The sequence below is a fragment of the Mustela nivalis genome, assembly GCF_964662115.1.
Source record: "Mustela nivalis genome assembly, chromosome: 5".
In the NCBI taxonomy this organism is placed as follows: domain Eukaryota; kingdom Metazoa; phylum Chordata; class Mammalia; order Carnivora; family Mustelidae; genus Mustela; species Mustela nivalis.
This window is the reverse complement of record NC_139024.1, coordinates 154181174-154207275: the sequence shown is the minus strand read 5'-3', so window position 1 is coordinate 154207275 and position 26102 is coordinate 154181174. Positions and strand designations below refer to the sequence as shown.

At 52.1% G+C, this 26102-nt stretch overlaps 2 protein-coding genes and 1 long non-coding RNA gene across 12 annotated transcripts in view; 2 read left to right on the top strand and 1 right to left on the bottom strand.

Annotated features, from left to right (window-relative positions):
• Positions 1–51: 51 nt before the first annotated feature.
• On the bottom strand, positions 52–26075 carry ALDH5A1 (aldehyde dehydrogenase 5 family member A1; the record flags this gene model as incomplete). 3 transcript variants are annotated; one of them, XM_082731483.1, is made up of 11 exons in its annotated part: positions 52–2425; positions 2467–3439; positions 4674–4732; positions 7907–8076; positions 12166–12324; positions 14335–14478; positions 15741–15884; positions 19535–19651; positions 21033–21203; positions 22198–22281; positions 25731–26075. In XM_082731483.1, 10 exons carry the CDS (start codon positions 26073–26075, stop codon positions 3234–3236), a joined length of 1599 nt encoding a protein of 532 aa, XP_082587609.1. In that variant the 3' UTR covers positions 52–2425; positions 2467–3233. The 3 variants fall into 3 exon arrangements, with proteins under 3 accessions (XP_082587609.1, XP_082587610.1, XP_082587611.1); XM_082731484.1 differs by lacking the exons at positions 52–2425; positions 19535–19651 and having other exon boundaries at positions 3188–3439; XM_082731485.1 differs by lacking the exons at positions 52–2425; positions 2467–3439 and having other exon boundaries at positions 4696–5086; positions 7872–8076.
• LOC309865244 lies at positions 3998–17552 on the top strand. 2 transcript variants are annotated; one of them, XR_014311999.1, is made up of 4 exons: positions 4676–8556; positions 8607–9792; positions 15413–15550; positions 16848–17552. It is a non-coding gene; the product is annotated as an uncharacterized lncRNA (long non-coding RNA). The 2 variants fall into 2 exon arrangements; XR_014311998.1 differs by having other exon boundaries at positions 3998–8556; positions 15413–17552.
• The window catches only part of GPLD1 (glycosylphosphatidylinositol specific phospholipase D1), a 55356-nt gene continuing 55227 nt past the window's right edge, over positions 25974–26102 (top strand). For all 7 annotated transcript variants that reach the window (XR_014311994.1, XR_014311995.1, XM_082731482.1 and 4 more), the window contains exon 1: positions 25974–26102. The gene's annotated coding sequence lies outside the window, so the exon portion shown is untranslated.

Sequence of the window (26102 nt, the reverse complement as noted above, 5' to 3'; positions counted from 1 at the left end):
ACTGGAAAGGAGGAAACCACAACCAAAAAACCTTAATACAGAAACAGGAAATTCTGTTAATGCAACATTTATTAATTATACACACACACGCACAACTCTGCTGACGAGACTGGTACACATACACAATTATCAAAAACTGGAAAACAGTTCTAGGCACATTTAAAAAGCAGAACGTTCCCCTACTTCCCACTACACTTATTCCCAAGTTTTATCCTACAAAATAAAGCACACACACAAAGTCACAGCATCAATATTATTCAAGTAAAAAGCTAACATAGCTGCACATGAATGATTAAAACCCTGGGCTGCAGCCTTTGGAGAAGGCAGGCCTGTGGCAAAATCTAAAACTAACAGTTTAACAGTAAAACCCGATTTATTTGCATTGTGCTTCCGATGCTTATTTTCACAGTCTCTCCCTAAGAATAAAGGAGAAAAGAGAACAACGCCTGACATAAAATCGTGTTTGAAAGCCACTCGGAGGGGTAAGTGCAGATAAGCTATTTCAACGAGAATCCCTGCCTAGCTGGGGAAAGTGAATGGAGTAGTTTTCTCGAGGCCAACAGACTCCTGTTATCCAGGTAATTTCTGATCACAGGATCATTGTTGGCAAGTTCTTGGTGAGAACTCGTTGGAGCAATGCCCAGAAAAGTACCTTTTACACAGGTGTTCAATGAAATAAAACAGTGCCTGATAAACGCAGGAAGATCAGATTTCCCTCAGCATCAGTAGCTCTACTACACCTCAGGTTGGCAAGCTTTTTCCGTAAGCGGCGAGTCCATACTACGGGCTTTGCAGGCCGTACTGTCGGTCTGTGTTGCCAGTACTCAACTCTGCCGAGAGACCAGCCACAGATCCGATGTTGAATGAATGGGCATGGCTGTGTTTCACCGCAGCTCTATGGATGGAATCTGAAGTTGGAATTTCTTTAATTTTGTGATATGAAATACCGTCCTTTTGATTTTGCCCCCAATCATTTGGAAATACAAACCTATTCTCAGCTCTGGGCTACACAGAAACAGGTGGTGGGTTAGGTCTGGCTTGTGAGCTCTTGTCTGCCAACCACTGCCTGACTTCACCACACAGGGTCACCTTATTGGAAAATCCCGCCCCCCCAAAATGTTCAGTTAGACACTTTTCTTCTTCCCACAACCCAGAACAGTTTTACTCAACAGGAACCTAGTTTCTTCTCAAATCACTTTAAATACATAATTAAAGACATTGCAGTGAGTCTCTGGACCTCGATTTATGGACCCAGGGGGGCCAAATAAGCAAGAAAACTCCAGTCTGCCGCCCAGACAAGGGATCCACTGGCTTACCAAGCTATCCACACATGTGAATGCATTCTCCTAACACCTCCTGGTGTCCGTGTGCCAGACTTCTAACAAATAATGTTACAGCATCTTTATTGTTGAAACAGATGGATACATCCAAATCTTAAGTAATTAGAAAGATATAGAAAACCACCTAAAACTATAAAAGAAAGAAACCATCAGTATGCTGCACATGTGATTCTGGACAGGGTGTGGCTGATACGTCGGCCCGTCGGCCCGAGGCGGAGGTCAGCTTGTCTCTCCTGTGGGAATCGGGAGACGGCTGGTGTGAGGCAGGCTAACAGAAGCGAGCGCCAGGACCAGAGGGGAGTTCCTCTGTGCCCACGGGCATTCCAGACAGTGACTTAACCTCAGCTCCCCAGGGGTACAGGGAACGATGCTAACTAGCAGGGGGCAGGGAGGGGACCCCCGTCCCCAGCCCACCTGCCCTCAAGCTCTCCTTCCAATGCCCAGAATATCCACGGAATGATAGTGGAGTCCACACATGGTGGGAAAGGAAAGCTCCATCACTGCTTATTCAGCCTGATTCCTTTTCCTCAGTGTCTGAGTACGGACGGGAGATGTGTCCAGAAAAGCTTAGAATTTTCCGAATCAGAGTTCCTCTTTCAGAGTGACAGGAAACACCAGTCATTGTTGTTTTAAATAACGAACTAAAAACTCTTACTGGATAAAGGGTACCTGCCGTTCGAGGCCTCACACCCCTTCCGCTAGGTGGATGGGCCCTTATGGAAATCTGTTTTCCTCCCAGGTTCGCTGTGGGGAGCCGGTTGGCCCTCCTGGAGGTGAGGGAGCAGCACCCCGAGAGGACGGGAAGAGAGGCTGCAGGGGACACCCGCCTCGTCTCAGGTAGGAGAGCGGGTGGGCACCGGCCTCCCCCATCTTGGCAAAGCCACAGCTCGATGCCCAAGGAGGGCTATGCTGCTGCTACTAACGGCCCTGTACGCACACTGATTTTGTTTTTGCAACTATTTCGCTTTCTGCCCATCGAGCTAAGTAAGGCATACCCGGAATCTCCAGTCCATAGGAGGAACAGGCGTGCTGAAGGCAGGTCTACGGGAACAAAGCTACCGGGGTCGGGGTGGGGGGGGGGGAGCCTCCGGTGCTCGGGCCTTCCCTTCCCTTCCCTTCCGCCAGCTGAAGCGGGGCGGGGCTCTGCTTTAGGCTTAGGCTCGCTTCCTAAAGGAAACAAATTGAGATGAAACGCGGGATGGAAATGAAAACATGATCTTTAAGTCGTATATTTAGGACGAAGCCTTCAACTTAAAAAATGGTCCAGGGGCCTGGCAGTCTCAGTCGGCGGAGCCTGCTCCTGCTACTCTTCATCTCGGGGTCATGAGTTCCAGCCCCATGCTGGGTGTAGAGACTACTAAGACAAAATCCAAGACAAAATCTAAGAAAAAAAAAAGGTCCAGGAAAAGGGAAAGGTGCTCCTTCACTGCCCACAGAAACACAGGCAGTTCTGGGCTGTTTCAGAGGTCTGAGTACTTCAGCCCGTGCGCCCAGACCTCTGAACGCGCAGCGGGGTCTGCAGTGCTGAGTCGCCGGGTGGCGGGGCTGCTGTGCCCAGCCCGGCCGGCCTGCGTGTCGTGCCCGGGGCTCTTCCCTGCAGACCTCTGGTCGGAACGCGGGGCCCCCAGGCCGCCCAGGCAGTGATGGAGCCTTCGTGATGAGCCCCGGGGCCCTGCTGGCGGGGGACAGCCGCCACAGGCACAGGGCATCCGTGGGTCCTGAGTCAGGTCCGCGGAGGGGTGGGATTCACCTCTGCTTGAGATGATGCGCACTGGATGAGACTTTAAAAATGCCTAATCCCAGTCACCTACAAGTTAACTTAAAATAATGGATGGCATGTCCCCGTATATGGAGGCTAGCTTCCTTTTTTATTTCTGAAAGACCTAGCGAACCCTACAAGCCCCCGAAACACACGTATTTGAGTTCCAGATACTCATCAATGCCGTACTTGGAACCCTCTCGCCCGAGGCCCGACTGCTTCACGCCCCCGAAGGGGCACTCCACAGACGAGATCAGTCCTTCGTTGACGCCAACCATGCCGACTTCCAGCTGCTCTGCTACTCTCCAGATCTGGGCCGGGTCTTGAGAGTAGAAATAACCTGTCATGGGGATAGGGACATGCACAGGACAGCCAGTAAAGACACCCCGCCTAACGCCAAGGAAGCCACGGGCCACGGGCTGTCTCGCCGGGCCTGGAATCCCACTGCTCCCACAGGGCCCTGAGCTGGTCCTGTCCGTGTCTTCATCTCAGACCCGGGCGACATCTCGCTCTGCTCCCCTCCCCCTCTCATGAGGGACGGCTTCACCCCGCAGGACTGCCGGAGCCTCCCCAGGTCCTGCCGCCAGGGCCCAGTCTCTTGCGCACACTCTGCCACCCAGTGAGACTGTCCTCGTGCGGGGTTTGCCCTACCCTTCCAGGGACTCCCTGCTGTTTACAAAATACGGTTCGAGTCTTCTGGTTACTTGCCCCCCCCCCCCCGGTGTGGACTCGGGCAGCGTTTTCGGCGTCCCCTTCCCTCACGCCATTCGCCAACCATCTCTGAACTCCGGGACCAAACTGTCCTCGTCCTTTCCGCGTTTCTTAACTGCCACGGTCCCCTCCTCCCAGAACCTCTCTGCTCCCACCTCTGCATGATCAGAACGCTGCCCGTCACTGAGGACCTGGTGCGGGTGCAGCTCCCCTCGTCCCATCGTGAAGGGAGGGAGCCCGGAGCGCAGTGTCCCAGAGGCTCTGCCGCACCCCTCTCACCCGGGCCCTAGAACAACTCTCTAGGTGCTGTGGGGGACCCCCCCGGGGCATCTTGCTCCGTACGCCCCTCACTGTGGACACCGAACGTCGACGTCCAGGCGGTGTGCGTGTCTAGTGATGTCAGGGTGACGGGGTAGTGCTGCGGCCGCCCTGACCATCTCCAGACGAAGAGGACGGCGGCCACTGGGGCTCTGTCTGCACATGCCTGTGCCTCTTCCACCATCCCCAGTGCTCTGCCACTGCCCTCAGTCCGCGCCAGGCTGCCCGGAGCCAGGTGGAATGGAAGGAAAAAGACTTGGAATTTGCAGGCATCCAGCCTCGGAGGACAAGGGACTTGTGGGGTGTGGGCTGCCCCACGAGCTGCCCTACTCCTCCTGAGCGCCCTCCGCTCTCCCAGGGAGCTCCCAAACACAGAAGGACCAGGCGGCAGACCGTGAGCTTGCACAAACCACCTTGTGCCCTGGAAAGTAACAGAACACACCCGACAAGGGCGTCTCCTCAAAACCCAGGGTGATGTTTCTAAGGCACACCCGGCACCCGCTGGAGAAACGGGAGCCTCGCACAGCACGGGGAGGACCCCCTACCTGCCAGCCCCACATCGGTCGCGTTCGCGATCGCCACGGCCTCCTCCTCCGTGTCGAACCTGCCAGAGGGAAACATGTGGTCAGCAGAATCTGTCGGCCGGACGGAGGGCAGGCGGCCGTCTCTCCTCCTGAGCGCTTTCCCAAACAGCGGCAGAGGGTGAAGGGCAGTTCTGCACAGAGACCCCAGGGCAGGGGAGAGAGGACGGCGGCCCGCGGCTCCCCACGCCGGCTCCTCTCTCCCACGAGAACAAGAGGCAAGCAGGCCTGCGGAACACAGTGTATCCGGAACGTCTGACCTTGCGTCTCCCAAAAGGATGACGGCTCTGCTCCCTGCAGAGGCCACGTAACAATCAGCAACCACCCAAGAAGCAGGCATCATGCCGCGGAACGGCATCCAGAAGGGGAGGGCCGGGCTCTCCGCGTGCGGCGCTGGGTCCTGCTCCTGCCTGGAACGAGCATCGGTCCTTCCAAAGCCCTACGAGGTCCCTTCCAGCTTTATCGCTTTCTTTCTGGAACAATGTCTGAGAAGCATTCTCCTGGGGCAGAGGGCTCTCAGGCCCCCATTCTTAAATTCAGAGATCTGCTGGCTGTGGACGCCAGGCGTCTCTCTGAAGGCACCAGGCAGAGGCAGCGGAGTCGCCTTGGGCCCCCGTCTACCCAAGAGGAAGGGTAGGAGAGAAGAGGGCTCTAGGGGGAGACCAAGGAAAGGCACCCCAGGAGGATCACTTGTCCCGAGGCGGAGCAGCCGCATCTCCTGGGCTTGTCGACTTGCAGACGGACAACAAGCCGTCCTGCCCGCCGGAGCACAGGAAGTCAGTCCCGGCTGAGGCTCCTACGCCCCTTCCTCACACAGCACTGACTGTGGCACTGCTGAGGATTTTCACCTCCTGCCAACACTGGGCTTGTGCGTCCGCCACCCTGTGCCCACAGCAGAGGGGTGGTAAGACCAGAGCCCACTAGTAACAACCTGTCCTCCTCCCCGACCTCACTCTTTAACTAAGTAACAGCAGCCATAATGCTAGCAGGCACTGGGCTTAGTGCTTTATGCACACCACGTTAACTGAAACTTCTGCAGAGCAAGCACCAGTCCTGTTCCTTTCCCAGGAGAGGTCCCTGGGGCTCCTCTTGGGGGGGACCCTGGGGCTCCGAGAAGTCAATCCGTCCAAGCGCACAGAGGTAGGATGCAGCAAAGCCTGAATCTACACCCAGTACAACTCCAAAGCCTGCACCCCTCACCTCCGACTGCAGCCTCTAGGCTCCTTGAAAGTGTCAAGTTCACGTGCTAGGTAAAACAACTGTTATTAGGACAAAGACTAAAGTTCTTCCAGTGCTCCATTTCTGGTGGGCTAATATGTAAATTGCATTGGCAAGATGGTAACAAAGCCGGGAAACTGTATAAGAGAGACTTCTGCCCCAGACAAGATGGCCTGGGGAGTGCAGGGGCCAGCTCTCCCTGAGAACCGGATGCTGGAGAGAAAGAATCTGCTCAAAAACCCTCAGTCAGCAACTAGCACCCAACACAAGACGCTTCTGGAGGCTGAGAAGGTGGTGGAATCCTCAAAGAACGATGGCCTCCAGTGGGAGAGGGCTGGGGGCCACCCATGGAGGGGTGGGAAGGGCCGGGACGCTGGCAGCCTGTGCCTCGGGGTCGGGGGAGGGGCTGCACCTCCCCACTGTGCCTGCAAATTCAGGTGCTGCTGCCTTCAGACCTGGGTCCCTGGACCAGTGGTTCAAGTCTACGGGCAGAAAAGCAGCAGGGCCACCAACTCAGGGTGGGGGGACCAGGCAGCACTCGCGCCCAGCCGGCTTGGTGAGTCGGCCCAAACGGATGCAACAGCATGAACCAGAGGCCTCTTCCCTCGAACGCCTCTCACCTCTTGTTACACCAGAGGTAACAACAAAATACCCCAGGAAGCCAAACCCCAAGAATACCCAGGGCACGGGCAGTTGTGCTGAGACTGGGTCTTCATACTAGAAGCTTCCTTCCCGAGGCTCAAATGTATCGGAAGCAGCCCAGGCTAAGGTCTAAGCTTTTTACCGCAACTCCAAGGCAGACACTTCCAGTCAGGGCTGCCGAGAGTTCCAGGAGCTCCAGACGAGGCCACATGGGAAATGACAAGACACCGGAGGAGCTCTGACAAGGAGAAGGATGACATACCGAATGAGCCACACCGCAGGAGGCGGAAACAGAGCAACAGAATACAACACAAGAAACGGATAAGCATCCACAGCAACATAAGGGAGAATAACGAAGCGGGAAGAACCCACGATGGGGAAGAACGATCTGGAGAGATGAGGGACGGCAGAGTAGCCGAAGGCGTGTGGTGGGCCGGCAGGGTAGCAGCGTGCGTGCCTCTGAGGACCGGGGGGCTCGGCTGCAGGCGGAGGGGACCGGGGGTCTCAGAAGGCTTCGGGAATGGATGAAGACATGCGACGAAGAGACAGGTATGAAGAGAAGTGGGGGGTGACACAGATGTGTCACCGTCACAGACTTCTTAGCAGGTCACAGCAGAATGAAAGGAGGGGAGAGAAGTATCTGGAGAAACAATGACCAAGGACTTCCCAGGACTAGACAGACAGCTCGGATACGAGAGGAAGTCGACGAGACCGCGGCCCGGAGATGCGCGTGATGTGGCCTCACCCGTGAGGCCTCAGGATGTCAGAGACCGTGAGAAATCCCAGCAGCTTCCAAGAGAAAAAGGAACAAGAGCCAGACAGACACCAGCTTCCTCGGTAACAACCCCAGAAACAAGTAGATAAGTAGTGATGTCGTCACAGCGCTGAACCGAGAATCTTATCCAGGTGAACTATGACCGGCCTCCGGAAGTGAGACAGAGCATCACCTAAGAACCACCAACTCCCTCGAAAGAAGTCTTTTTGAGGATGTGCTCCACTGAGGAGAAAACAGACTGATTCAGCCCAAAGCGAGACGAAAGAAGGTGAAGGAAAGAATCTCTATTTAGGGATCTAAATAGGTAATAATATTGTTATATGTTATATGCTATGTGTTACATGTTATGTATGTTATATATGCTAATATTGTTATATGTTATATATGTTCTTTCTGAGAACCATGAATAGTTCTTGGCTCTTCGGCTGACATAACAGAGCTCCGCTCTGCAGCTCCCCCTCCCACCCCTGGCCTCAAGACAGCACTCCAGCTGTGTTCCCTTCCCGGGGCCCTTCTTCTGCCCCAACCCTCTCCAGTCTTCCCACCGGCGGGGTGATCTTACTTGATAACGGGCGCCAGAGGCCCAAACGTCTCTTCATGGGCGCACAGCATATCCCCGGTGACGTCGCTGAGCAGCGTGGGCTCAAAGAAATTTTTTCCAAGCTGGTGTCGCTTCCCGCCAGTCACAATGGTGGCCCCTTTGGAAACTGCATCACTCACGTGGGTCTCTACCTGTGTGAAGAGAAAAAGAGAAGCTTGGGAAAGCTGGCTTGAAGATACTGTGGGGATGATAGTCTCTCGGAGTGTTAAATCTACAGAAAATGGCTTTTTTTCTTTTCTTAAAAAATAGGTTGAGAATGACATGCCCTGTGCCACCTTCCTCTGCCCTTAGATTCTCCACTGTCTGATCCTGGAATTCATGGAGGGTCTGGTATGGCCTGATGTCCTTCTGGGCCCGACACTCTGGTTTTCTTGGGATTTGTTCTTCACCCTCTAGAGTCAGCTCCGGGTTCTTGGGCACCATGCTGTCCCCTCGGGACAGCATTCCTCCTGTTCTAATACATTCTCCCCATGTGGCGGTTTTGAGAAAGGTTCACTACTTCCCGAGTTTTCCAAGGCATGTCTGATGTCTTACCTGCTACTGGTTGGTGATGGATTGGTGATCCAAAATCATCCTGCTTCAGAACTCTTGCGCACATGCCTCTATTTCTAGTGTTGCTGATGAAGCTTCAGAACTCTTGCGCACATGCCTCTATTTCTAGTGTTGCTGATGAAAGTCATGTTCAAAGACAGTTCTTACTCCTTGGCGGGTTCCTGTCTCCCCCAACCCCCACCCCAAGCGTTTAGGATCTTCTTCTATGTTCCTGACATTCTGGTGTTTCAGCAGAATGTGGCTGGGCTTTTTTCCTTTCATTCCACTAGGTAGAATAGTTAAGTCTTTCCCTCTGAAGAGTGATTTCCCCTGGCTCTGAGTTTTCATGTTATTTATTTGCTAATGCCACTGCTTCCCTCTCAGTTCCTTCTGGAGCTCCTGTTGCTGAAACAGATATCCCCCTCAGCACAGATTAATTACTTTCTTTTCAAATTGCTATCATACTTTTCATCTCTTTGTCTTCTGCTTTAAATTCTAAGAGTTCTTCTTGATTCTGTCTTCCATCTTCATCTACTGATTTTTTAAAAAGATTTGACTGTCATGTGTTTAATTCCTAAAAACTTTCTCGTTCTCATTGCCTCATCTTCACAGAACCTGCTTTTGTTTTACTGATGCTGCTCAAACCACACAGAGAACACTGCTCGGTTCTCAGAAAATTCCTTTCTGTTCCCAGACTCATCTCTTCCTTGAGGGTCAACTGTTCCTCTTACGCGCTGAGGGTTTGCCCTAAAGGCGTGATGATTCTGCACTGTTCACCTCCCTCATGAAGGCCTGGTTCGGTTAATTTAAGTGGGTGACTTGGGTGGCCTTTGCGGTTTCCATTCTCTCCCCTGAACAAGAGGGCCAATGGCAAGCTCAGGTTTATTCTGACTCGGGAGGCTTCACTTCAGGGACAGCCCCCTTCCCCAAGGGGCAAAGGCAGGGAAGCCCGGCTCTGTCACACCCACCCCGACTCTTGAAGCTGGAGCCCAGCCCAGAGCAAATGCCTCTGCTGTCCTGTGTGTACTGGTGGTGCTTGCGAGGACGAGTGATATAGGAACAACTCCAGAAACTGTGCAAAAGTACAACCAGTTGGCGCTATGGCTCCCCTACTCCCCTGCCTACTCAAGACCACAGCCAGTTCTAGATAGGCCCACCCTAAAAAATGGCACCCACTTCCCCTGGGGCATGCCTTGTCTGCGCTGACTTGTGTTAACACCATCTCTTCTGCCTTCAGAAGTCCACAACCTCTGGTCCACTGGAGCCGTCCACTCTTCTCCATTCTCAGCGGAATATTCTATGGCACTTCAGGAAAGGTAAATACAGGCTTGGGCACATTCTACCATCCAGACACACCCTCTCTAAACCCCTGCCCCTACAGGTGCCGAGTCCAGTGTGTGCAACTAATCTCCATTAGCCACAGTGGCTTACTTCGCATGATTTACAGCTCCAAAAATAACTACATTTAACATATTTTAACAAGGCCCACTACTTTGCCCCCAAATAGACTATACGCTTTGCCCTTTTCTGGTCATATTAAATGTCACGTGCAGTTTCTTCTTCTGGAATTTCCCCTGTGACCGTTTGTATACTAAAGCCAACACAGTTGATTTTTTTCAGAGGAGGTATTGTCTCTAAACCCTCTAAAAATAAATTTTTTGCAGTCCTTGCTTGAAGTGCTGGGAAATGGCGCCCTCTAGAGGGCAATGTTTGCACCTTCACTTGGGCAACAACCACAAAATCTTGAGGACTGTGGTCTCCCAGGCTGGCAAATGAGCAAGAGCTGGGGCACTTAAAAAAGAAAAGAAAAGAAAAGAAAAAAAAAACAACCACTGCTGAGGCCCTGCCCACACCCAGTCTCCTCGGGTAGGACCCAGCATCTGGAGCTGCAAAAGGCACGGAATGGGTTGGGAACCAGCCCTCTGGGCCTTTGAACCACAGCTAATACAGACCCAAATCGTTGGCACCAGCAGATCAAGTCACAGCGTCCAAAGTCCCCTCGAGTGCTGGTGGTACCCATGGACACTCTAATGCATGTTCTCTATTAGGGAAATCCCAGGGCAACAGCTACAGGACTCTGACCAGCCTCGATGCTCCCCTTGGCTCCCACTGGCTGGGGCAACAGACGTGGGTTCAGCTGGCCTGTCTGCCCACTGAGGCCAGGCAGCCCTGGGGTCTTGGTCCTCAGGCGGCCAACAAACACCAGGCAGGGTGTGCATCCCAGCTGGGGGCTCTAGTTTAATTTTGGCTCCTCGGGTGACACCCAGAAGGCTGGCTGTGTCACCCGTCCTTCTTCACACACAGTCCAGCCTCCAGCTTGTCTGCTGTAATGAGTCCACTAAAATCCTTTCCATGAGTAGAGACTTATCTAAGGAACATACTGGGTGTTCATATTTTTTGTTTTGTTTTTGTTCTGGGTGTTTATATTATAAGAAAGTTCCTCGTAAGCAACTCTAAAAAGGATTATGTTACTTCCCCCTTTATTTACTCAATTCCAGTGTAGTTAACACACGTGCTGGGTTAGTTCCAGGTGTGCGAGACAGTGATTCCGCAATTATTGTACACAATTATTCCACATCTCACTTTTCCGCCTTCCCCCCCCACCCCCGCAGACCACCAGTTAATTCTCTGTAGTTAAGAGTCTGATTTTTTTGTTTGTATCTTTTTTCTTTGTTTCTTAAATTCCACACATGAGAAATCATATGGTATTTGTCTTTCTCTGACTAATATACCTCACATCATACTCTCTAGATCCGTCCATGTTACTGCCGGTGCAGGATTTCATTCTTTTTATGGCTGAGTAATTTTCCACTGTATGTATATGCCATATCCTCTTTTTTTTTTTTTTTAAGATTTTATTTATTTATATGACAGACTGAGATCACAAGTAGGCAGAGAGGCAGGTAGAGGGTCATGGGGAAGCAGGCTCCCCGCTGAGCAGAGAGCCCAATGCGGGGCTCGATCGCAGGACCCTGAGATCATGATCTGAGCCGAAGGCAGAGGCTTTAACCCACTGAGCCACCCAGGCGCCTCCCACATCTTCTTTATTAAAAAGGACTATGTTTTAAAACAGGAGATTATGTTTTAAAACCTCAAGGACAAAAGTCTCACATAGCTAGTGGTCTGTCTAGACTGTGACTTTCTATGAACAAAGAGATTCTTCCTGAAAGCAATTTCCCTTTCCTGCCATCTGTAAATCCTGGGTGCAGCTTCTGCTATTCCGTGTCTCCCTACCAGGATGCTTTTGTCACGGATCCTTTTAGGAAGGGCATTTTGTTGTCAACAGAGGCCGGCATTTCAGCCGAAACATCCATGACTTCAAAAATAAAAACCGCCTCCCTTTCCTTTTGGGTATTCAAAGAATTAAAGACCTTCGTCTTTCAAGATCCTAATTCCTAGGGCAGCTAGGGACAAGATCATCATCACAATCACAGAAAATGTAGGGAGCACAGTAGAAGATCTAACGTGATAGATCTCATGGGCACTCAGTGTAAACCCAGAGCTGGGAAAGTTTAGAGGCAGATGAAGCCACCTGCTTTATACTTCTGGGCAGAAATTCACTTTCCCCTGATTTCTCCATTGTTGCCAAAACAGCCTTGCTGGGCACCTTACCAAAGTGTCCTTTGCTAGTTAAGCCTTTGATATCAAAACCATGAAATTTACTTTAACAAAAAATCAAATGAACTTACCTTTTCTACTGCCTTTTCATCAATTAATGGGCCTTGAGTAGTTCTCTCCTCAAATCCATTGCCCACACGCAGATTTGTTTGGATCGCCTCAGCAAATTTCTTCACGAAGGAATCATGGATACCCCTTTGCACCAAGAAACGGTTTGAGCAAACACAAGTCTAGATGTGGGTGTGTGGGGGGTGGAACAAAACAGAAAAACCCAAATTCACAGGACAGTTCGTCAGAGGCTGTTGACCCAACCCAAGAAGTGTGACTGCTGCTACCTCTCTGAATATGAGAACCCTTCCCCAGGTGGGCCCGTCCTGTGTCCAACCTGCCACATTCCTCCCCATGTGGGTGGGGCCCCCAAGATAAACGTAGGAAGTGTGCATTCCTCTCCAGCCTTCTCCATGTCTGCCACACCTTGTGGATAAACGAGTACGTGAGTACAAATATCTGTGCATAAAAGAGAAAGCCACCTGACCAAGTTTTGCCCCAGCGGCCCAAGTGAGCCACCATGAAACAGAGGCAAGAAAAAAAAAGAATTTAAAACCCTGTAGCTCCATGAGAGACAGGGATGCAGCAGTAACAGAGCCGGGGCAGGACGGAAGGCGATCAAAGGCTGATTTAGATCCATTAGCTTATTAAATTGTTCAGGGTTTCGCTGAATCCAACATTTTGAAAATGGACACAATACCATTCATCCATGTCAGCCTAAATTATTGAAAATAATCTTGATTATTTTTTTCTAATTAAACCTAATATATATATATATATATATATATATATATTTAAATATGTATTTATTTTAGAGAAAGAGAGAGAGCATGTGTGAGCAGGGGGAGAGGAAGAGGGAGAGAGAAAAAATCCTCAAGCAGACTCCAGACATGGGGCTCCATCCCAGGATCCTGAGATCATGACCGGAGCTGAAATCAAGAGCTGGTCACTCAACCAAATGAGCCACCCTAATATATTTAAATTATAGACCTAATATTTTTAAATTATAAAATATAACGTATTATAGGAAATGCAGTTATCACTGATAGATTTTCTTCTTGTCTTTTTTCTTAATCATGTATTTTCCTAGTAGAAACTATAGGTAAATAGATACCTATAGATAGAATTTTGTGTCCTACGCATTTTTATTGGCTTCAAGCAACATACCTCGAAGTTGTAGCTTTAGGAATGTGACTCTGAAGTTACACCCATTAGCGTTTTATGTTTCTAAAAGGAAACACGGGTATTTCTGAAACCACCAAGCTTATTTAAGGTTATATAAAAGGGGAAAAATTAATTACTGAAAGTCAAAAGATGGATGAAAACTACCCAATACAGAGTATTATACAACATTCTACCTTTTTTTCCCTCTAATATAACCTTTCAGGAGTTTTTATTCTGTCTCTGGAATGCATTTAAAACTACTTATTGATGGTCCGCTGAGAGAAAGTACTTAAGACTATTTTGTAAGAAGTCCGGTTCCTGGCAACAGCTTGGAGAAAAACTGGGAGACGGGACCCCAGTCCACTGGGCTGTGACTGTGACCCAAGGATCTAGGACTTCCAAGTCAACCAGTCTCTCCAGAGTTCCATTTCCTCATCTGTGAAATGCGAGGTCTGTATCAGGTCACTTTGAAGGTCATGCCAGATGTGCTCAGCCAGGATTTCCTATGGAGATGTGAACTTGAGCCACCCCTCTCCAATGACAGCCTGGACACCCCCTGGACATACTGTACCATGTGCCTATCAGGCCACCTCCATCTCAGGGACAGGGAGACCCAGGCAAAAGCGTTTTGAGTTTTTTCAAGAACAATCTCAACATTTTCCTGCCTTCTTTTCCTTAAGACTGTGGGCCTCAGGCCCTAGCTGTGTCTGAGGAGTTGATGTCTGTGGGCTGTTCTGTGTCTGAGGGGATGATTTGACCTGTTCAGAGAAAAGCCCAAAGAGGTTAAACTACAAAAATAACCAGATTCAAAGGGCAGGAAGACGAAGTCTGTCCAGGGATTACACCTTATTTCTCTTTGGACCCTCTGAGCCTAGAACGTTGCTGGCAAAGAGGGCCCTCACTAAATATTTGCTGAAAGCGAGCAAAAAAAGAATGACAGAAGAACCTGCAAGTTTCCTTCCAGGAGGTGATTAGGCAGTAAGAACTTTGTGAAGCACACACACCCTGAAAAACGCTGCAGGTCTCACCTGTCCAGAGTTCCTGAATTTGGACGCCATGGCCCCTGCTACAGCCTGGTCCACGTTGGCGCTGTCGAAGACGATGAATGGGGCGTGGCCGCCCAGCTCCATGGAGACCCTCTTCACGGAGCCCGCGGCGTGGTGCAGCAGCACCTGCGGGCAGACCCCAGACCTGGTGAGCCGGATCCGACGACCCAGCCACCTGCCTAAGCCTTTGTTTCAAATTCTGACCCGGCAGGGAAATGGCGGCAGGGAAATGGCCAGGCACGGTCTGTGGGATGACTTAGTTTGCACACAAACAGGAGGAAATAGAAACATGCATTTGTACATGTGTACAATGTGTACAATTTGTGCATTTGTACAATGGAAGATTACAAGAAACTAAAGGTAGTTACAGACGGAAGGGAGGGAGTCGGGGCAGGGATGAGCATTCTGAACCTAAGTGTGTTTACGCGGTCTGGATCCTTGAGCCACCTAAGCACACTGCCTATTAAAAATTATATAATCACAATATAGGGAAGATAATAGAGTCATCCAGAAGCCTACACCCTTCGCTTACCACTGACAAAAGTTTAAAGTCTACCGATCCAGAATTTGGCGACACACACAGCTTCATATAGATGTACTTTTTTTTTTTTTTTTTTTTTTTAAAGAAAACAGAATGGTAGATTTAAACAGTTTTGTAACCTGCTTTATCTTCCCAATCAACCACATATCTGGAACATCTTAACATGTTCATAACACCTTATACCTTCTTCCTGCAGGGTAACACTCATGATAGCACATGTGTTTCTAGAACATTCCCTCAGATGCCTGCATAAAACTCCCCTGCATGGCTGTTCCACGCATTTATTTATTCAGCCCCCATCTGTGGGAAATTTAGGTTTCCAATTCCTTGCTATTCACAATAATGCTGCAATTATTCTCAGTATAAGTTTGTAGAAATAGAATTGCCAGCTCCGTGCACAATTATAAAGCTTTTTAAGGAAACAGACCTTTCTGTTTCTGTAAATACCTTTATACTAAATACAATTTTGGCTCCCTTCTAAGAGGTCCATTTCAACATCAGTTGTGTGTTTAATTCTAGACTGTGAAAGGAACGTGCGTTCCAGAACTGAGGAGGTACAAGGGAGAGCTCTCAGCCACTTCACATGCAACAAATAATGGGAACTTGTGGCTCCCCAACGCCTCGGGATTGTCAGAGAGGAACCTCTGTCATGTCACGGTAAGGGACACCATCCAAAAAGTCTCCGGACGGTGATCAGATGTTACTTTATCCCACAGACCTCTTAACTCCCCACTGCAAATCTCCCTAAGAAGGGTGAAGATGAACTAGTATTTTCATATGCCATAGGAGAGAAAATACTAGGATGACGTCTGTGTTAAGTCAGTGAAGTCTGATTTAAGTCACGTACCTTTCCAGTTGCTGTTGAGCCAGTAAAGGATATTTTGGACACTAGAGGATCAGTACAAAGTGCTTCCCCTACTTCCTTTGCCTTCTTTCTAGAGCAGGGAATAACATTGTACACACCTGGGGGAATGCCAGCCTGGTTTGCAAGCTATAAAGAGAAACAGCAAACAGGGGGCAGCAAATGATCAAACTGGAAAAACAGAAAAAGAGAAATAGATGTTTTAATCCAAAACGTAATGTGGGGTGAAAAAAAACCAAAGCTGACTTTGGGGACAGAATAAGAATACATTTGGAACTACTCAGAACTGAAATAAGATCCTTATTCATGCTAAAGTGATACTAAATGTGTTGTTACACAATTAAATATTTTATAGCATGAATTTCAATGCCACGTTTTAAAAAAATTTATTTTAACTAAATTTTTAATGCCACTTCGGTTAAAACAAACAAAACATAACAACCCTTGGATTTATTTCCCGGGAAAAGTCAGGAGAGAGTTCCAGAAGTTTTGGGTTCACCTGTAGAAGGACCGAAGGGAGAGGGTGCACCCAGAGCACTGCCTGATGGGGGGAAGCGGTCAGGCCGTCCCGCAGGGGACCCCGGGGCAGTGGTGATGACCGGGAGGCATCGTGGGGGGACTGTGCGCATGCCGCAGGCCAGGGAGAAACGGAGCCAGTGCGCGGACCCACCGCTGCCTGGGCCGGAAACCTGCGCTCTTTCCACAGCGGCCCTCTTTGGATGGGGCATATTGGCATTACCATAACTTCCGAATTTTGTAAAAATGCGCACTGTGCAAATCTGGGGATTCTGGGAAGACGGCGGGAACAGTGGAGTGTTGCAGAGTAATTTCATCTTGTGAAAATAGGGCAGTTACGGGGCCAAACCAAAGCATCAGAGACAACATTCCCAAGACAGGATGTGGTGGGGGCCCAGGACAGTTGTGTTTTACCGCAGCGCAGGCCGACTTCAGGTCTGACCACCCGGGCAGCCACTTAAATGCGTGTGTGGGGCACACACTGCCGGCCACGCCGCTCCCTCTGACAACAGGCAGCCCTCCCTCTGAAGTTTTGGAAAATGGAGAGTTTGGCAACTGGCTTTTTTGGCTGACCAGGGGGTGTGGACACGCCGGTGACAGCTGGGAGCAGCAGCACCTGCGGGAGAAGCTGTAGAGGAAGCCGTCTGACGAGTCCAGAGAACCGCCCTGGAACCGGGGCAGGCCGGCCTCAACGGCCCACGGACTGCCCAGCCCAAGAGCAGGTGCGGGAGGGACTCCTTAGGGAGGAAGCGGGGGGACTCCAGCAACAGCACCGAACCTCGACAGCGGGGGGGCAGGACCCCAGGGAGGAGCACAGGGAACCCTGTGGTAGAGGAGGAGCAGGGCCGCAGGGAGGAGCGCTGCAGCGCGGTGGGGTGGGCAGGCTTGGTTCAGGCCGGGAAGGGAATGCAGCCAGGAAATCTCAGAGCAAGGAAACAAGACACTCATGAAGTTAGGGAATGGGCCTCCTGCCAAAAGCTTTGGAAAACTAGGTATAAAAATGAAGCAGGGGCGCCTGGGTGGCTGAGTTGGTTAACCAACTGTCTTCAGCTCAGGTCATGATCCTGGAGTCCCAAGATCGAGTCCCACATGAGGCTCCCAGCTCCGCAGGAAGCCTGCTTCTCCCTCTCACCTTCTCCCGTCTCGTGCTCTCGCGCTCTCTCTTTCGCGCGTGCGCACTCTCTCAAATAAATAAGTAAAATCTTTTAAAAAAAAGAATGAAGTAAATGCTCAGAAAAATACACAAATCAAATCCCATAGGACATTATTAACAGAGGAAAATAAGAGAAGAAAGAGCAGAAAGCATCCCCGTGGACAAAAGCATTCCAGGAAGACAGGCCCACAAAATAGGTCAAAGCCGTAACTTACTATGAAGGGAAAAAATGTGCCAGATACAAAAGAACAACATGAATCAGAATTAGAGAAATTCTGGAAATGAGGTAAGGGAACGCAGGAGAGATTAGAAATACGAGGAAAAACTAATTTCAGAAGTGATAAGCAGCGGTGCTTGGGTAGCTCAGAGGAGCTCACCTCTTGATCTCTGGGTTGTGAGTTTGAGCCCCACGCTGCGTATAAAGCTTACTTAAAAATAAAATCCTTAAAAAAAAAAACAAGCAGCAGGGACCAGCAGCCCTGCCAGTGTCATGACAACAGGGACAACTGGCTGCGCCTCCTGGTAAAGGGACTCAAGGAGACCAATCCGAAGTCTGACAAAGTCTTGAGGCGGCTTGGAGGTTCTTACAAACGTGATCCTGCGCCTTTCTGAGCAACACAGATGTGTGTTTCCAGATCAACCTCGTAAGCAGAAGGGTCTGCTGTTCACAGACCGACTCCGGACACTAGGATTTGTAGCAAGCGCACCGCTCACTCTGTTTCTGTGTCCGCCTCAGGAGTCTAGTAATGAGTTCCTTTACACATGTCACACAGATTTTAGAATTATTTCAAGGTAAACTGTAACAGCTCATCTAAAAGAAGCCTTCCATGCGGTTAATGTTTCCATAGGACTAAAATGTCCAATTTGCCTCTGAAATAAGGTGCCGTTGGGGGAAGTGCCCTGAAGGACAGGAGCTTCTAGTCACTGGGTCTGGAGCTGCACCCAGTCTCTGACAGCCCAGAACAGCAAACACAGCAAATGCCTCTGCCTTCTGGAAGCTTCTCCAGCTGACCACAGGGCCAAAGACAGGGGTACAAGGACCCAAATAAGGAGGAGGTCCTGGCACAGGCAGGATTGAGGTGACGAGGCCAGAAACTGACCCCACGCTCAGCATGGCTCTCACGGAAGCCCTCCCTGCCGAGAACCTTCCCTGGGGGCCCCCTTGGCCCCGGCACCCTAGAGGCGCTGGCATTCAGCAGTGAACCCAACAGATACAAGCCTCGGTGGGCCCTGCATGCCAGTGAGTGAGACAGCGGCACGTCAGGTGCACGGAGCGCAGCAGGAAGAACAAAGCAGAGAAGGGATTGGGAGCACAGGAGTCCGAGGCTGTGATTTTCCAAGCAGAGCCTCCCTGGAAAGGTGGCATTTGGGGAAGAGCTTTCTGGAAGAAGAAAAGGCAGGTATAGAGCTGAGTCGGGGTGACCCTGCTGCGGTCTGAGGAGCGGCAGAGGCCCGACTGGGTGCAGCTGAAGGGTATGGGATTTCGGAGTGGCAGGCAGGGTGAGGGCAGAGGGGGGCTAAGGCTCCGGGGGGTGGAATCTTACAGGGCCTCGGAAGCCAAGGTAGGAAGTCTGGGTTTCACTCTGAGGGACAAGAGAAGCCACAGGAGGGTTTTAAGCAAGAGTGGCGAGAGCTGACTGAATGCCGACTGACCTGGAAGAGGGAGAGGTTAAGAAGAGGTTCCGTAAGTGTGAGAAATACCCACATTGTAGTCATCCTCCTGCTGACTTCGTAAAAGTGACGGACAGATGGTGTTTTTAGGGCAGCCTAAAATATACATTGGCCCTATGTCAGGAAGTCCCCTATCCATTGTTTTTTCCTAAAACATCTGATTTGGGGGCACTGAGGGGGCTCAGTCAGTTGAGCATCTGCTCTTGATCTCATGGTCGTGAGTTCAAGTCCTGCACTGGGCTCTGCACTGGGTGTGGAGCCTACTTAAAAACTTAAAATAAAATATCAGACTTAAAATGATTGCTGCTAAATGAAAGCACACAGCACATCCAGCATGAGATGCAGCCAAAGGAGGCTTCGAGTCCGCTTCTTTCCAGCCTGGATAAATAACCCCGCTCGGACTTGGCCGGCTGTGCGCAAACCTGGGGGAGAGGCTCACCTCGGCCAGGGCCAGGGCGGAGAAGGGCGTGTGCTCAGCGGGTTTTACCACCACGGTACAGCCAGCTGCCAGGGCGGCCCCCACCTTCCGGGTGATCATGGCACTGGGGAAATTCCACTGGGGTCAGAAGAACAGAGAAAGTGTGAGACCGGGTAGACTGCTCTGTAGCTCAGAACAAGGCAGGTCACGGAGTCGGTCAACAAACTGCACTGCACAAACAGACTCTCAAAGCGGTGCTCCTGGTCTTGCACTCAGAGCCCCTGACACCTGTCACCTCTGGAGCCACAGGCTCAAAAAGACAGGAAGCCTCCCCAGAATCTGAAACAGTACCAAACCATCCGTACTGGGAGTTGGCGACCTTTCTCAGTAAAAGGCCAGATGGTAAATATGCAGACTCTGTGGGCTGTACAGTTTCTATCCCAGTGAGTCCGTGGTTCCAGTGTGGAGGTGGCCACAGTAAGTACAGGAATGGGCATGGCTGGGTCCCAATAAAACTTTAATTACAGCATCAGCAGCAGGCTGGATTAGGCCGAGAGCCGTAGTTCACTAACCCTTTGGGAGAAAATATTAGCTAAGGTAATTTTGAAAAAGGCAGATGATGTAGGACTTCCTTCTCTCTATTTATGGATAGGTATTTGTAGATATCTCCATATCTACATGAACAGCATTTTAAAAAATTTTGACAAATCCTTGTCTTGTGCTCATGCTGTGCTAGGAAGCCGTTTTAAATCATCATTAATGAAATCCTCGTCCCAACCCGCTGAGGCCCTTATTAAACTGGGGAATAATGAGGACATTATTTCAGGGGAACCGAGAGCCACCAAGTCCCTTGCCCCAGGTCACACAGCTGGTGCACAGGGGGCTCTGAGTCACACCGAGTCAGGCGAGGTTCAGGGGGTGTCTGTCTGCACCTCTGCTGGGCCAGGACAGCCGCCCTGAGACCCTCCGGCACCCAAGAGGAGTGGACGTGGGACGTCGTGGACAGTGGCCACACGAGGCTGGCCACCAGGAGAGAGCAGGGTGTCCCCAGCGTGCTGTGGCTCCAGCCGGGGACACGCAGTGCTGTATCTGGAAACCTTTCTACCTGCAGAACCCGGGCCAGCACACTGATGACACCCTACTGTTGATGATGACCATCGATTAAGCATAAAATGGCCCATTAAATGTGTCATAGCTTCAGTCTTTAAAAAAAAAAAAATCTTTTTCGACGTGCCAGGCATGGCCTTGAAGCAGCCTTTACACCTGGTCCGAACAGGCCTGGGTCCTGCTGTGGGTCGTCCCGCCTCTGCAGGTGTGAGCAGGCCGGCATTCCCACGCACTGCTCCCACAGCTGGGTATCCCACAGGACCGGCGGACAGCAAAGGAACGGGGAACCGGGACAGGTGACACAGCCAACAGGGCAGCACACCTCCTCACAAGGAGGAAGGCGGTATCGTCCCAGTCCCAGTCTCACTCCATCTCCTACCCCGGGACCCCACCTGTCTGCCCGTCCTCGTACCGGGGTGATGACTGCGGCCACCCCAAGGGGCTGCTTGAGGACCAGGGCCCGCCGGTCTCTCGTGGGGGTGTAGATGATGTCTCCGTAGATGCGACGGGCTTCCTCTGAAAACCACTCCAGGAAAAGGGCAGAATAGACAACTTCCCCCTGCGCCTCCTTCAGTGGCTTCCCCTGAATCAGAAAAGGACACGTTGGCTGCCTTCTCAGGACAAAGGCAGAACTCTGGCAGGCTGTGCACAGAGCAGACACTCTCCCCTTAAAAAACCCAGGGGCTGGGGCGCTTGGGTGGCTCAGTGGGTTAAGGCCTCTGCCTTTGGCTCAGGTCATGATCCCAATGTCCTGGGATCAAATCCCACATTGGGCTCTGTGCTCAGTGGGGAGCCTGCTTCCCCATCTCTCTCTGCCTGCTTCTGCCTACTTGTGATCTCTCTCTCTCAAATAAATAAAATCTTAAAAAAAAAAAATCATAAAAACAAAAAAACAAAACCCCGGGGCTGTTGAGAAATGCGTGACCCCAGCAGGAGCCTGGGAAAGCAGGAGGACAGGTGCAGGCAGAAAGCCAGACCACAGGCTGTCTGCATCCCTGACGCCCCACTTGCTTCTCCTGACATCTCCTCAGTGTTGGGACCCTGCCGGAAAGCCACGATTACAGCTACGGACAAACTTCTGGCATGTTCTTAAACGTACAAACATGGCGTGTGGAAAAAGTCAACCACACCCATCAAAGAGAAAAAATCTAGAATGGTGGGAAAGCATTATTCACACAGTTTCACTCAAAATCTATTTCTTCAGTATTAGTATTACTGCTATTCCCACTGGCAACCACCAGTCTGTTCTCTGTTTGTAAAAGTCATTCTCGCTTTTTTTCTTTCTTTTTTGTTTCTTAAATCCCCCGTAGGAGTGAAATCCTACAGTATCTGTCTTCCTCAGAATGACTGACTTCAGTTAGTGGAATGGGCTCTAGCTCCATGCATGTTTCTCGAATATCATTCAAGGGTAGAACATCCAAACTGCTGGGCAGATGTGAGGCCTGGCACAAGAGTTCGTTGATATCACATCATCAGGCCACGAATTCCCGTTTTCTTTAGCGGCGGGCTTGCCCCTGCTCGAGCCTGAGCATCCTGGGATAGTTTCTTAGGGGAGAAAGTTAGGGCCCTGAACTTACGCTTTCGGCTGTAATTATCCTGGCAAGGTCATCCTTATTTTGTATCATTAAGTCGTACCATTTCCGAAGCAAAGAACTCCTCTCCTGGGGAGGAAAGAAAAAGAGCAACAGAGCTACTAAATAACCTTCTGTGTCCTCAAACGGTTGGTGTGTGTGCTCTCAGGCTCAGGGAGACACACACTGACCTGTCTTCTGCTTTTTTAAGTTGGGGCGGAAGCAACGTGTCTGTGACATGTTAGTTACAGGTATGCAGGCCTTTCTTTGAGAAGCGATAAGGAAAGTTCCATTTCAAGTTGCATCTGAAGGGGTGTATTGAGTCATAAGCTGTGAAAAAAGACTCATGTTGAACAGCACAGACAATAACTTCCCCACACGCAGCTCTAGGTCCTTGCTCGCCCTGTGCACGAGCAGCGAGGCATCTGATGAGTCCGGGCCAGTGCTTGCTCTGCGGGAGAGACAAAAGGCTGAGCTCTAGAGGGCCTGGCCTGCAGCGAGAAAGCAAAGATCTGAGCCCAGGGCCTGCTCCACACACAGCCCACCCTTCGCCTGGGAGAGGAGAGGAGAGGAGAACACGGAACCGTGGGAGAACGGCAGGCATGCAAAGCAGATTCGGCTTCCTGGCGGGAATCACGATGTCCGGGCCGAACCCCGGAAATCAGGGAGGCCAGCAGGCCCTGCTCAGGATGCACGGCCTGTGTCGTGGGCTAACGGTGTTTGTCCCGAACAGATCTGTCACCATTCCAGCCCTCAGTACCTCAGACAGCGACAGACGGGGTCTTTCCAGATATGACCGAGGCAAGCGAGTTACTGTGAAGTTCAACTTTTAATAAATTTAAAGTTAATTTTTTTTTTAAAGTTTTATTAATCTAAAATTAGGGTGTGCCATACTCCAACATATAAAAGGGAGGGTCCTTGTAAAAAGGCGACTTTGGACACAAACAGGAATGCTCAGGGGGATGATGATATTGGGGGGTCACTGGGAAAAGACAGTCACCTACAAGTCAAGGATAGAGGTCGGGGCCGATCCAGCCCTCGACTTGGGATCTCGATCCTGCAGATGTTTCTGTTGTTGAAACCGTCAGGTCTGGGGTATTTTGTGATGACACCCCAGGAAAGCTACTACAGTCTCTGTGCGGAGCTGTGAGAGCACGCAGGTCTCCAACAGGGAGGCGCTCGGGGTCTGGGGCTCGGGGCCCCCTGAGCAGGGATGCGTGGTGGATGGTGGACTCGGAGCCTCTCAGCCGAGCTCCTCATCCGTACCCTGGCTCAAGTCTGCCTCCGAGAGCTACTGAAAGTACTAGATAAAGCACCTGGAAAGCACCAAGAGCAGCACTTGGCCGTGGAGGGCACCTGGCGGCCCTCAGAGCCGGCCTCGTCCTAATCCCTGGAACCTGTGCATCTGCTCCCTCCCACCACAGAGGGCACTCAGCAGATGTGATCACTGAATGATCTGGAGGTGAAGAGGGCTTCTGGAATCGCCCAGGTGTGCCCAGTGGAATCAGGAGGCTGGTTTAAGAGAGAGGCACGAGGGTCTGCGTCAGACAAGGTGCAGTGCTCCCAGGAGCAGAGAGGGTGGATGGAGTGGGATGCGGGGAAGGAAAGGAAGCCCCTAGTGATTTTCTAGAAGGAACACAGTTCAGGACAGTATGAGACCCCCAGGACAGTATGAGAATAAATCTGCGTTGTCGGAAGCCACTAAACTGGTGTTAATTTGTTACAGGGCGAAACGTAAGGAAGAGCTGAGCGCACAGTGGGAAGTATCGGGCTGCTGCTTTCCCCCGAGATCCCCTAGGAGTTCACAAGGTGCGAAACGAGGTCCTAAAAACACGCAAAAAGAAAGATGTGAGACCATGAAAACCATGTCCCCAGTGGGCGACGGACCCACACTGCAGCTCAGGGAAGCAGGGACGGCGGCAGGGTGCGTGCTCTGACCTCGCAAGGGCAGACGCAACCCTAGGGCTAGACCTGGAGGAGGGGGCTGGATAGGGAACACAAACCAGCAGCGGGCAGGGTGGAGACAGGCCTGGGGGAGGCGGGCAAAGGGGGAGGGTCCGGGCTGCCTCACAGAGGAGCTCCACCAGAGCCCACCTTTCCCTGCAGCATAGGTGGACCCGCCTCACTCGGGTATGCGGAGGCCCCTCGCACTCCTCAGCAGGACCCTGCGAGGTCTTTCCCAGGAGGAAGGTTCTCTGAGAAGACTCAAGCCTCCCCAGGACAGGCTGACGCCACGTTCACGGTCCAGAGGCGTGGATGTCAGGTGGGTGATGTGACCACAGGCGGACAGCGTCCGTGAGCGGTCCCGGCACCAGCCCTGGGGCCCCGAACAACCACTGAAGCCGAGCCTGGGCCGGAAGAGCTTCCCGCACACCTGTCCCACCACCAGGTTCTCCTCCCCTCCCCCATCTCAGCCAGTGGTTCCTCCTCCCTATTGCTCTGGCCCGAAGCCCTGGCTGACCCCCTTTCTCTCACCCCAACATCACCAGGGCCTCCAGCTGACTCTCCAGTCCCAGCAGATCTTTTTTGCAGAGGGCCCTGGTTCAAGCCGCCTTCCTCTCTCACCTCCGTCCCTGCCAGCAGCCCCCTGCCCGGCCTCTGCCCAACCATGCCCCTCCTTCAGCCTGCTCTCCATGCCGGGGCCCACATACCCTTTCCAACGCAAACCTGGTCACAGCTCTGCTCGAAGCCCTGGAGTGGTGCCCCACGTCCCTCAAGGTACAACCCCAGTCCTTAAGACGGCTACACACCCCACGGGACCCAGCCCTGCCTCCCCTTGTTACTACGGCCTGCAGAACTGCCGCGGACTCCGAGCCGCTCTACAAGTGGGTCAGGCATGCTCCTGACTCCGAGTTCCCGCCGCTCTTTCATCTCTGCAGCTGCGGTCTTCAAGGAGGCCACCCCGACCTGTGGGCAGAATCGTGCCCCACCCTCCGGCCCCAGGTTGAAGTCCTAACCTCCAAACACGGTCTTGGAAGGGGTTATTGTGGCTAAATGTGGTCGTAGATGAGGGTCTTAATCCAGTATGACCGGTGTCTTTACCAGAAGAGGTTAGGGCAGGGGAAGGTGCCGAGGGAAGGTCGTGCGCAGAGGGCCGTCCACAAGCCAAGCAGATGTTAACCGCGCTCGCTCTATTCAGGCCGAAACCCGGAGAATGGTCGTCGGCCTGCACAAGGCCCGATTTCTCGACGAGCCTTCCTGTGTTAGACTAGCAGCCAGGGAGCGCTCTCTGTGTGCGCGCAGGTGCCCTCCACCGTCAGGCCCCTCCTGCTCACCAGAGCCGCCGCTCGCTGGTAATTTCATGTTAAGCGCACAGCTTCTGCCCCCCCCCCCCGGACATTTCAGAGGCTGGAGGGCGGCGCCTGTCCCTAACCCCTGGCATAGTGCTTGTGACAAAACAGAAGCTCCAGACTGACTTTTGGATCACCTCTGTCCTGTTCCTATGACTTTCTGCCTGATGAATCCCGGTGGATCGAGGAGGGGGAGCCGACACAGTTGGTTTCTCTATGGGGCAACCCGGGGGCCCTGTGCGCGCTCACCTTGGCGGAGACGCCCCTCCAGCTGCAGAAGGCCTCGTAGGCGGCGCGCACCGCGGCGCGGGTCTCGGGCACCCCGTAGTCGGCCACCAAGCCCAGCTCGGCGCCGCTGGCCGGGTCGTGCACGGGGAAGGCGGCGGCGGCCGGGAGCCAGCGGCCGCCCACGAAGCCGTCGGTGCGCAGCAGCGCCGCGGACAGGCCCGCCAGGCCCCCGGCGGAGCGGCCGGGCTGCGCCGAGGGGAGCGCGGGCGCGGCGGGCACCGAGCCGCGGGGGCGCAGGCCGAGGCCCGCAGGCGCCGGCGGGAGGCGCGGGGCCCGGCAGCTCCGCAACCGCAGCCAGGTCGCCATGGCCCCGCAGGCGGCGGCAGGAAGCAG